The sequence below is a fragment of the Archocentrus centrarchus genome, chromosome 1, assembly GCF_007364275.1.
Source record: "Archocentrus centrarchus isolate MPI-CPG fArcCen1 chromosome 1, fArcCen1, whole genome shotgun sequence".
NCBI classification, from domain to species: domain Eukaryota; kingdom Metazoa; phylum Chordata; class Actinopteri; order Cichliformes; family Cichlidae; genus Archocentrus; species Archocentrus centrarchus.
Genome location: NC_044346.1, coordinates 31,544,126 through 31,556,794, shown reverse-complemented (window position 1 = coordinate 31,556,794; position 12,669 = coordinate 31,544,126). Strand labels below are relative to the sequence as shown.

The 12,669-nt window shown below is 41.1% G+C and overlaps 1 protein-coding gene across 1 annotated transcript; it reads left to right on the top strand.

The window, feature by feature from the left end:
• Positions 1-6,133: 6,133 nt before the first annotated feature.
• Positions 6,134-10,732, top strand: LOC115787662 (myeloid-associated differentiation marker-like protein 2). The gene is made up of 3 exons (XM_030740437.1): positions 6,134-6,353; positions 6,846-7,272; positions 9,002-10,732. The coding sequence occupies exons 2-3, from the start codon at positions 6,992-6,994 to the stop codon at positions 9,651-9,653; spliced, it is 933 nt and encodes a 310-aa protein (XP_030596297.1). The 5' UTR covers positions 6,134-6,353; positions 6,846-6,991; the 3' UTR covers positions 9,654-10,732.
• Positions 10,733-12,669: the final 1,937 nt, after the last annotated feature.

Genomic DNA, 12,669 nt, shown 5'->3' with positions numbered 1-12,669 from the left:
CAGCTTGGGAACATCCATCCATCCATCTCCTTCCACTTATCCAAGTCTGGTTAAAACTAGAGATGGTATCGGTCTCCTGAATCCAAACTGGGAGCTGGTTGCACAGGAGAGGGGCCTAATAGCTGAAGGCTATTCTACTTTTAGAAACTCTAGGAAGCCTGCAGTCTGAGAGAGAGGTCCTTTAGTACGATAATGTGGACAATATGGTATTACAAGGTCTTTACGAGGGGCCTGATCATTCAAGAGTTTGTATTTGAGGAGAGGGATTTTAAATTCAGGGAGCCAGTGAGAAGAAGCTAAAACAGGGGTAATAGCTTCTGTCTGTAAGCTTATACAGCTTATATACTATAAGTTTATCCTGTCTGGTTTTGTATTTTAGGGGCCAACTGGAATTTTTTTGTCAACAGACATTCAGCCAGCAGGACCAAACTCCATACATGCAGTCAGGTTGTGGCAGATACCAAAATAAAAGACCACTCAAAAAAGTCACATGAATGTAAAGTGCTTGCACAGTCTGACTTCAGCAGGTGTATGGATAGTATATGTAGTTAATGCTGTATAGCATCTCAGCATAAAAGACCAACAGACTATCACACACCAGCAGGTGGAGACAAAGACCTGAGGACTGATGTGCTGCTGCTGTTCATGAGGTGGAAAATTATTAACATTCATGGACTCAGAAATAGACTCGGACTCTCTTGATCCCTGCTGCTGTAAAACTGCATGGAGTGGCAGAGGTATAACAGATGTCTTTGTTACCAAACATAACATCACAAACACTTATAATCCCAGAGATCATGAGGCTGATAATTGGAAAAAACAAACTATCAACCTCACCTGCACAATAATGTTGTGACAATTGATTTTTTAAGCGCATTTTATATTGGAAGCAAATATCCAGCAACATGCAGGATACTAATATGTGAACTGTGAACATGTTTGGTTTCACACTAGGATAATTTTACACCCGAGTGATCAAATCTGAAATGTTCCCCAGCATCTGAGGTTATTATTGTTTGCATATCTGTTAATTTTTCACCCCTCTGATACAGATATTTGTTTATCATTTATCTGTTTTAGATTTAACCTACCTTCTTCGACCTCGTCCTATAAACTGCACGAAAAAGATGCATGTAGCTTCTGGGTCTGAAATGTGGAGCTAACATGTGTCTTAAACCTGTGTCTTAAACCTGCTTTCTTTTTAAATTGCCAGCGGGACGTGACTCCTCTGGGTGCAAAAAAAACTTTGGTTTGTATCAAAATTATGGAGAAAGAGCCAGTGGTTGCCTTTCTCTGTGATCTCAGTAAACACTTCTCTGTTGACTTTATGTGCTCAGTCATTAGTGTCAGGTCATACTGAATAAAACATGAAATCCATTTGTAAATATGGTCATTCCAAGAGCCAGAAATTAGGATTATCCAGGGTGTGCTCACTGGCAAATAACCTGTCAATCACAACTCGTTAAGCCAATGAGTTTGAAGCGTCCCTCAGTTTCTCAGCCAGATCCACCCCTTGTTTGTCAAGCCCACAGACCAAACACCAAGATGGCAACAGCTGAGGTCTTAAAACGAGACTTAAATAATGAGTGGGCGATGTTACTGCACCTACATCCGTCTATACCTCACGCAGGCACTGACTGGCACCGGCTAAACTGTTCAGTTCTTTGTTATAATCAAGATTGATTTGGTTACCTGCAAATGTCAAATACAAAGAGTAAATAAATACAAAATGAGATAAACAAAAAATAAAATGTCAGTATCAGTGCAGGATTTCTTAACTGGTACATCTTTAATAAGAAGGGCACAAAGTTACTGCTGCCAGTGCAGCACTTGGGTGAACAAGACACCATTCATGACAGAGGAGACCTGAGGGGCGTACACTACAAAGCAAGTTCAACACAGCCAGGCTTTCTTTTGCTCAACGAAACTTAAAATCCTAGTCAGAGATAATAACCAGTATCACCACGGTGGTTTTCATCTTTCTCTGTTTACTCAGGTTTTCTGCTTCATCAGAACAGTTTACACTGCTGCTGCACAGCTTCTATCTGAAGTGTAAGGTATGACGCAACAGGTTGCATTTATAAAACCTCAGAAGAAAATCTAGATCACACCTTAAGCATACTACACTGCTCAGAAAAATGAATGGAACACTTTGAAAACACATCAGGCTGTAATGGGGAAAAAAATCATGCTGGATTTCTATATTGATATGGACTGGGTAATGTGTTAGGAATGAAAAGTTGCGACATCGTTTGATGGAAATGAAAATTATCAACTTGAGTGGACTGAATTCAAAGACATTCCAAAAATCAAAGTGAAAAAATGATGTGGCACACTAGTCCATTGTGCAGAAATTTCATTGGCGACAGTGGGAAGGACAAACTCCCTTTTAACAGTAAGAAACCTCTGGCAGAAGCAGGCACAGGGAGGGGCAGTCACCCCCAACTGGTCAGCCGCGACCAGTTGGGGGTGAGGGGAGAGAGACAGGACTAAACACAAGCTGTGGAAGAGAGCCAGAGTTAATGATAACTCATGATTAAATGCAAAGTGGTGTATAAACACATAGAAAGAGAAAAGTGGTGAATGAAAAAGAAACATTCAGTGCACCATGGGAACCCCCACCAGCTGCTTAGGCCTATTGCAGCATAAATAAGTGATGGTTCAGGGCCACCTGATCCAACCCTAACTATCCAATCCAACTTTATTTATAGAGCGCTTTAAAAACAGCAAAGTTGAACAAAGTGCTTTCCAGATAAAAGACAACAATACAATACAACACAAAAAAATAAATGCATAAAAAATAATAATAATTTAAAAAGGATTAACTATAAAAGGAGTACTAAAAATATAAAAGCAGTTCCCAAAATGACTCAAACTAACTAGAGACTCATGTTTTGAAATGCCTTAGATAAAAGGTGTGTTTTTAAGTGAGATTTAAAGACCTCTAGTGTTGGGGCCAGCCTAACATAGACGGGCAACACCCCCTCTAACATAGAGGGGGTGTTTCAGTCTCAACTTGGGGACAGCAAAAGAAGGTGGTCAGCCGACCTGAAGGACCTTTGTGGGGTGTATGTGTGTAAGAGGTCTGCTAGGAACAATAAAATTTTTTAATTCTGATCAAAAAGTTATCAAAAAGGAAAGTTTTAAGCCTAATCTTCAAAATAGAGAGGGTGTCTGTCTCCCAAATCCAAACTGGGAACTGGTTCCACAAAAGAGGGGCCTGAAAGCTGAAGGCTCTGCCTCTCATTCTACTCTTAATTATCCTAGGAACCACAAGTAAGCCAGCAATCTGAGAGCAAAGTGCTCTATTGGGGTGATGTGGTACTATGAGGTCTTTGAGATAAGGTGGGGCCTGATTATTCAAGGCCTTGTATGTAAGAAGAAGGATTTTAAATTCAAGTCTGGATTTAACAGGGAGCCAATGAAGAGAAGCGAATATGGGAGAAATATGCTCTATTTTCTAGTCCCTGTCAGTACTGCAGCTGCAGCATTTCAGATCAGCTGAAGACTTTTTCTAAGGTTTGTAGGGCTGAGTACAATAACTTCAGGTTTAACTAAATTTAGAAGCAGGAAGTTAGAGCTCATCCAACATTTATGTCTTTGAGACATTCCTGCAGTTTTACTAATTGATATGTGTCATCTGGCTTCATGGACAACCAAAACTGGGCATCATCTGCATGACAGTGAAAATGTATGCAATGTTTTCTAATAATACTGCCTAAGGGAAGCACGTATAGTGCAAATAGAATTGGTCCCAGCACAGAACCCTGTGGAACTCCGTTTTAAGTAATGGTTTAATTGCTGCTACCTTAAAAGCCTGTGGTACATAGCCAACTAATAAATACAGATTGATCTTATTTAAGATCGACACATTAATTAATGGTAGGACTTCTTTGAGCAGTTTTGTAGGAATGGGATCTAATAGACAGGCTGATGGTTTGGAGGAACTATTGAAGTTAAATCAGAGATGAATTGCAGAGAAAGAGTCTGAATAAATATCAGCAGCACTGAAAGTAGCTGTACACAAAGATATGTCTGTGAGATAATAATAATTTTTTCTCTAATGATTAAAATTTTATTTGTGAAGAAAATCTTGAAGTCATTACTAGTTAAAGTTAAAAGAATACTCAGCTCAACGAAGCTCTGACTCTGTCAGCCTGGCTACACTTTTTTCAATTAGTGATGAATAGTAAGATGTCCTAGCTTTATTGAGGGCTTTTTAATAGAGCAACAAAGTCTTTTTCCAGTTTAAATGAAGATCTTCTAAATTAGTAAGATGCCATTTCCTCTCCAGCTTACAGGTTGTCTGCTTTAAGCTACACATTTGTGAGTTGTACCAGGGAGTCAGGCACTTCTGATTTGAAGCTTTCTTTTTCAGAGGAGCCACAGTATCCAGAGACCTACGCAGTGAGGATGGGAAACTACTGATGAGATGATCTATCTCTGAGGGAGTAGAATTCAGGTAGCTGTTCCTTCATCCTCCAGGAACTGCCTGCAAACTCTCGCCACATGAGGGCGGGCATTGTTGTGCACATGGTGGAGCCTAGGACCCACTGCGCCAGCGTAGGGTCCGACAGCGAGTCCAAGAATTTCATGTTAATGGCAGACAAGGCGCTGTTGCCTAGCCTGTGCATCCCTTCATCCCTCCACCATCAAACCAATTATGCTGAATGATTTTACAGGCAGCATAATGATCTCCAGGACTTCCCCAGACCCATTCATGTCTGTCAAATGTTCTCAGGGTGAACCTGCTCTCATCTGAGAAAAGCACAGAGTGCCAGTGGTGGACCTGCCAATTCTGGTATTCTATGGCAAATGCCAGTTGGGCTACAAGGTGCCGGGCAGTGAGCACATGGACCACTAGATGACATCAAACCTTCAGGCCACCCTCATGAAATCTGTTTCTGATTGTTTGGTCAGAGACACTCACACCAGTGGCCTGCTAGAGGTCGTTTTGTAGGCAGTGCTCATCCTGTTCCTCCTTGCACATAGGAGCAGATACCAGTCCTCCTGATGGGTTAAGGATCTCTCCGAGAGTAACTGCTTGTCTCCTGGAATCTCCTCCATGCACTTGAGACTGTGTTGGGAGTTACAGCAAACCTTCTGTGGGTGGTTGTAGTTCAGGAGGTAGAGTAGGTCATCTACTAATTGGAAGGTTAGTGGTTTAATCCCTGGTTTCTTGCCAAAGGATCCTTGGGCAAGATACTGAACCCTGAGTTACTCCTGATGCTTTCATCGGAGTGTGATTTGTGTGTGTAAGTATGCTGTATAAAGCACTCTGAGTGCTCATGTTTAGTAGAAAAGTGCTATATAAGAACCAGTACATGTACCATTCTGGCAATGGCACATATTGATGTGGCATCCTGGAGGAGTTGGACTGCCTCTGCAACCTCTGTAGGGTTCGGGTATCGCTTCGTGGTACCAGCAGTGACACTGACCAAATGATAAACCAGTGAAAAAAGACAAAAGATGAGGAGGGGAAAAAAATGTCAGCGGCTTCCACCTGTAAAACATTCCTGTTTTTGGTGTTGTCTCATTGTTGGTTCTCTAGTGCACTTGTTGCTGATTTCATTAACACCAAAGCAGCTGAAACTCATTAATCCCCTTCTGATACTTAACTGACCAGATCAGTATCCCAGAAGTTTAATTGACTTGATGCTATACTCTGATTTAAGTGTTTCTTTAATTTTTTTGAGCAGTATATAAATAAAAGAATTAGTAAGAAAAAAAGTATGCCTCAGGCACTTTTTTGTGTAAGAGGGTGGTCATGTTACCTCTGTTCACCCCGGCATTTAATGTTTCCGTATTAAATAAATGAATTTAGCTAGTGTGTCAAATATTTAAACTGTTTTGTTTGGTTGTTGTTGTTGTTTTGTTTTGTTTTGTTTTTACCCAGTCTGTGTTTTTCAGCTTCATGTGGTCATTTATCTCACCTCATTCCACAGGGTCTGCAATGTGTCTGCATGCCCCAGCTCCACGCCCAAGCACATGTACGCAACCCTCCGACGCTCATTTGGTGACGGCCCAACCCCAAATAACTTCCATTCTGGTCTGAGAGACCAACAGCACCCCCTCCTCAGAGCACATGGGAGGAGAAAGTGGGTGCCAGCGCGACAGAGGGAAAGTACAAGGATGAGACCGAACATACCAAAAGTCTGCATAAATGACCCAAGAAGAGTCACAAGCAGGTTCTGAATCAGCTGAGGGCTCGGCCTGGACCTCATTCTGATGTGACCCAGCAGGAGAAGACTCATCGGGCTCAACGGGAGATTTTCAAAAGAGTCTTCATGTCATCTTTCCTGGTTTTGAGTCTGGATTTTTGGGAATAATCAGGATAAAATCTCAGCCAATAGGTGAGTGTGTGTGCCTGCCCGCTTCAGCTTAGACAAAAGATCTCAAAAAGGGATCTCCCCCATGTCTGACACACTGGGTGATGTGCTCTGATTCATCAACACAGAAATAAGACTGTCCTCAGTTAGTCAACAGAGAGAGGAGGGTGAATACCTCAGAATACCTGAGCATCTGGAAATCCTAACACACATTTACTGGAAGTTTCTGTTTGAGCTAAAAGTGGAGACATTCATTCATGATTAGTGGAGTTCTAAGTTTGGAGGCAGCTGTGATTTCCACACACATATTAGTTTTTTAATTTCATCTAAAAGGATGCAAAATGAAGACTTTAAGTGAATGGTGAGAGCACAAATGGCGAGGCAATGGCTGCGTCATGAGACAAGAGATGTAAATGCTTATTTTTAAGTGCTTATTTTTAAACTGAAGCTACACCATTTTTTTTTTTTTTAAGATCTGTGAGAGTGACTCATCCTTTTTGCTTCTTTTCCTCATAGATATAATGAAAATGCTGGGAAAAAAAAATCACAGGACCTGAGATAAAAACGAACCACTCGGACTCCTCATCATCCTAAATTCTATCTCATTGAGGCCCTGAAGGAGTTCCGTTTTGAATATATCACTGTACATTATCTCAGCCGTCATGGATTCCCACGGTGGTCCCTACCTCAACCATAAGGCTCTTTGCTCACCTCTGGGTGCAGCCCGCCTCTGTCAGTTAGCTTTGGGCTGTGCTGTGATTGCGATGGTGACCCACACTGCTGGCTACAGTGGCTCACACGGTGTGTTCTGCATGGCGGCGTGGTGCTTTTGCTTCGCCATGTCAGTTCTAGTGTTCTTCCTGGATGCAACTCATCTCTACAGCTACCTGCCCGTGTCCTGGGACAACCTCACAGTCACATGTGCTGCCTTTGCAACGCTCATGTAAGTCACACTGTCAAATGGATGCTCTATCTTTGAGCTGGAAGTTACACTTTGACCACCTTTCACTCATGACATCAGTTTTTCCATGTGAGGCAAATTTGTATCCACCCATCCATCCCCCAGATACACCAGACAGATGAATTATTACATAAAAAAGACACAAACTTTAATTTTTTTTTAACTATTTATTGAATTATCTTTAGCAGCAAGGTTAGGAAACTCAACAAGAATATATTCACATAATGATCCAAGGTCACCCATTTGCTTAAGGTGAAGCATTGTCCCCAGAAATTAATTAAAGTTGCCATATAATCAATATTTTTATACTAACAATGGAACAGATTAAATTCAAATGAATTTATATAGATTCACAACAAATGTGTTTTTTTCTAAACGCTGCAGCACTTTGCAACCAGATCTAAAATAAGAGTTAAATGTTGGACTTAATTTATCAAGTGTCGCTCCAAATAAAGGCTGGATGTGCTGGATGAGTAAATATACCAAATGTTAGTAAATAAGGTCACCATATCAAATTTATCGTAAATGGACTGATACTTATTTACCACCTTTCTACTCAGTTGAGAACTCAAAACACTTCCTACTACATCCAGTAACGTGTGTGTATGTATATATATAAAATAGGGATCGTGCAACAGTTCCTGTTAACAGTTATCTTTAAACCCAGACTGAGGTCATGCCTGTCTTCCTGTGTAAAACCACCTGTTAGCCATGTGCTGAAAGGTTCACAGCTCTAACAGAAATAGTAAGTCAAATTTTCATTGCAGTATTGGGCCCACAGTCACGCTGATGTCACCCTTCAGATCAGTTTGTTTTTTTTTTTAAATGCACTCGTGACAGTGTGCTCGAGTGCATTTTTCAGATTTTCCAAGTTGGAAAGTCATTCCTCTGACTTTGTTGTGTTAATGTGCTTTTAAGATGGATTTTGAAAACAATACAGATGCTGCACAGATCATGTGTTATATTTTATTGCACAGTATTTAAACAACATGCAGTAAACAACTACTCTACCTGACTTGTTATCATGATCATTGCTAATTAGTGACTTTTCAGGTGTCAGGTGGTACCAAAAAATTATGGCAGGGCTTTACAATATGGCCCGCAACTTAGTTTGTAATTCCTCCAGATTTCACTTGGAATTTCTTTTTGTGTGTGTGAAAAAAAGACACTAATTTTACTCTAAGTAATTTTAAGTAAGAGAGTAACTTCAACTTTAATAGAAAAGCAAATTATATCTCAGTACTAGAAGTGTTGCTGGGTCTTTGTCCTGAAAAGGCAAGGTTAAGCCACTCCATAATACAGCCGGTGCCCTAAAGGTACTGCATATTTATAGTATAAAATGAGGAAATATTATCTTTCCACTAAAATACCCAGAAATTACTCACTACTAAGAATTACTTAGAGTCAGATTTTTTTTCTCCTTTCCTGTAAAAACTTGAATTGTTACCCCCTTATGCTAGCATTCCTTCTGGTATTTGTAGGTAAATGGAAAATAAACAATAATTTCAGAAAGAAATAAACTGAAATTTCATGTGAAATCTGAGGGGAATTACAAGCTACAGTTGTGGTTAGAGGTTTGCACTCATAATGAATGTCATTGTTGTCATTCTCATTTTGGGCTTTAAACTCGTTATGGATTTTCTTTAATTTTTTTTCCAACTTTTTTTGCAAATTGCAAAGTCATTGTTTTTTTTTTTCCCTTCTCCTGCAGGTATGTGACAGCCTCTGTTGTTTATCCTCTGTTCTTTGTGCAATCTGAGTGCCCCTACGCCGGCTGTGATGTCAGAGATTTCCGCATTGCCGTCACCGTCTGCTCCATCCTGGGGACTCTGGCCTACGGGGCAGAAGTGGCGTTGTGCCGAGCTAGGCCAGGCCAGATTGTGACGGGCTATATGGCCACAGTCTCCGGCCTTCTCAAAGTTGTTCAAGGTTTCGTAGCCTGCATCATCTTTGGCGCTGTTGCCAACAGGAGTCAGTATTCCCAATATGCAGCTACAATCTACTGTGTTGTCGTGTATGCTTTCTGCTTTGCTCTGACAGCACTGGTGGTTATAATGACTGTATGCAGGCGGACCAAGGCTGTGTGCTGCATAGCCTTTGACCGCTTTGTGGTAGTGTGCACCCTTCTGGAAGTACTGCTCTACCTGAGTGCATCAGTGGTGTGGCCAGTGTTCTGCTTTGACACAAAATATGGCTCCCCATGGAGACCGTCATCCTGTCCACAGGGGAAGTGTCCGTGGGACAGTAAGGTTGTGGTGGCCGTGTTCTCCTTCGTCAACTTTGGACTGTATTTGGCCGACCTGATCTACTCACAGGGGATCAGATTTGTCTCCTCACATATGCCCAGTAACTCACGGGTCTAACAATCCTTATTTAGCATTACAGGTTTAACAGGTTTAAGTTATTTATTTTTTTCACAGTTTATGTTTTTTAATATCTAAAGACACAGATAAGCTAAATTTGCAGTGCACAAGGTTCCCATGCCAGGTGCTACACTTAGTCTGCTTTTGAGACGCCATGAATTTGAACTGCAAGCATTGTCATAGAATTTCACAGCCACACCCTACCAAAGTGACACTGACCCCTTCTTTCCTTAGAGCCAGCCTCACCCAGGCAGTCAGGACCCAGTGGTGTGTCCTGCCAAATCCTCATAATACAAGACACTCCCACTATTCTTGACCTGTGGAATAACACAAAGTTCCTTTCTACTTTTATTTCTGCTCAAATGATACATAAAAGTCTTGAATATAAATAGTAAACCTGGCTTTGGCATCTGTGGTATCTGTGGCATCCCTGTCATCTGCGAACCCCACACCAACGATCTACGGACCCAGGTTGCCAAAAATAAACCTGAGCTGTCTGCTCTCATACTGAAGCCATGACACAGCATTTATAAAAGGCTGGTGTCTTTAAAGCCTCTGTGAAATGCTTTCTTCAGTCCACAAGAAAAAGCAAATCAAAAACAAATCTGTGGATGCTCGTATTAAACATGGCCAGGATTCAAATAATGAGGTATGTAAAAAAAAAAAAAAGCTCAGGCTTCAGACTGCAATACATGCTCTGTTTCAGACATTTTTTTTCTACTCTTGGAGCTGTTTGATGTCACAGATAGTGTATATGAACGGGCACAAAGAGCTCGTTTCAAACCTTCTGATTGTGAGAGGTAGCCAATCAGAAGAAAGTTGGCTTAAAGCAGCTTGTTTCAGACAGAGGATGAACTGAGGGGCTGCACCGAGGCCCAGTATGAGACAAAACAAGGATTATTTTGAACTGTGACTCATACAAAGCTACCCTAATAGAGTATTAGAATTAAAAAACATAAATGGAGATGGAAATGAGCATAATACATCCTTTTAACTATCACTTGAAAGGGTGTATTATAATATTAACACTGATTATTGACCTCGCTTTTGTTTTTTGTACAGAAATGTGATTTCAAATAAGCTCTAATGTTCTTCTGTACAGGATCACCTCTGAGGCGATAATAATATCTCAGTTGTGTGGTTAAGGCTTGTGCTGCCACCAAGTGTCAAAATAAATAATGAATTCAGCTTTATTATGTTATAATACAATGACATAAAATATGTTTGCATGTATGGTCAAAATATTCTGTACATACATTACATTTCAAACCTCATGAGCTAAACTTCAGTGAGTTCTGCTGAGATTTCATATTCATCTCAGGAGTCTGCAGACATGAAGTCAAATGTCCTTCATCATGCTGCTGCTGCCACGTGAGTACTGTTAATGTGGTGAAACACTCCATCTATCAAAGCAAACCTGTGTTTGTCAATGTGAGTCTTAAATTATCTTCAACACAGGACTGTTTGCATACATTTCATTACTGCACAATGTGCCTGCTCCTATATGCACTGATTTCCTTTCTTAACATCTTATCAGGTGCAAGTTCAGGATGACATTGGTAATTCTGAGCATATAACCCAACAGATCCTCAAACACATGCTTCAGGCTTTGGTTGTCGATCATTAAATTGCTAGACACTGTAACTTTGTACTCCACCATATCTCTGCATCTTTAGGGCATTGAAAGGAGAAGAGACGGTGGCCTTTCTCTGTAGGCAGTGCTAATGTTCACAGGGATAAAACAGAAGAAGAGGTCTGATCCACTCAGTGTCTCTTTGTTCTCCTCCATTAAGATTTCTCTCTCCTCCAGATTTTCACACTCCCTCCCTGGCTTTATTTCTCACACATCATACCAGTTACCTCCTCCTCCTCGCTCTCCTTCTTCTCTGCTTTGGTCACCTCAGTGAATCTCATCGCTCTAATCCTGGATCAGTGTAGTGCCCTGTCACATCTGTGAGTGCTATGGCTGTATTATAATAAGTCCTTGGGAAGCTGCTGTGGCACAGCATACATCTCGCAAAACTGTTTTTGCTGCTCAGCAGCAAATCCGTCACCAGTTGGCTGCTCTTGTATCCAAATCTGTCTAAGACTGCAGAAAACGTCACTGTGCGACTTGGAGATTTGCTATTTTCAACATTGTGCCAATTTATGGAAATTAGTAAGTAAATACAAGTGAATAAGATGTACCAGATGAGAGAGGATCTGAAGAGGGTTTATGTAAACTGCTGGGTTTTGCAGCAAAAAATAGCTTGGCGTTGTTTAAATAATATTTTTATGTTGTGTGTGTTTGCTGCATTTGGAAGAATTTAGATCCTCTAGTTTATTCTGCACAATTATTTCTGTTAGCTAGCTCTCTAGAGGCAGCACTTGATCCATGTGCACTCTTCTCAGGGCTAATATTTCCAGAGCGAGGCATAATATCAGTTGAATATGACAGACCCGAGAGAAAGCTACCACTGAAAATGATGGACACTGTCACCACAGAGCAATCTGCAGCTCAGTTAAGGCCAGCGTTCTGCCTGCTCCTCTGCAGACTTCCATTCAGCAGCTGTTCCATGTTTGGCACTCATTTCTCCTCTCCATCCCGAGGGCCTCTGTCTTAAACATAGCAATGGATGAAGTCGCCTGACAGAGATGAGATACGGCAGGTGTCCATCATAACTGTCCCCTCCCGATCTTCCTGCTGGAGGCACATGGAGGGACAGGGGACGGCTGGCTCACAGTTGTGACTAATCTCTGATGGCACATGTTGCTGGTGTCAGATTCCCCCTGTGGATCTCAGCTCTCGTTCTGCCAAACGTTGTGTGGAACAATGCTGAAGTCTCAATTTTTGATCCCAGTAGATCTAAATCAGCTACTGTATGCAAAACAGTATGGGAGCTTAGTATAAAAGCAAAAGCTAGGTCACCTAATAGAAACATCCAGTATTATGTAATAAGCCTCAATATTAATTGTATATGTTCCTAGGCTACTACACTGCATACCATCACAGTGTATGGTGTTCAACTTATATTGT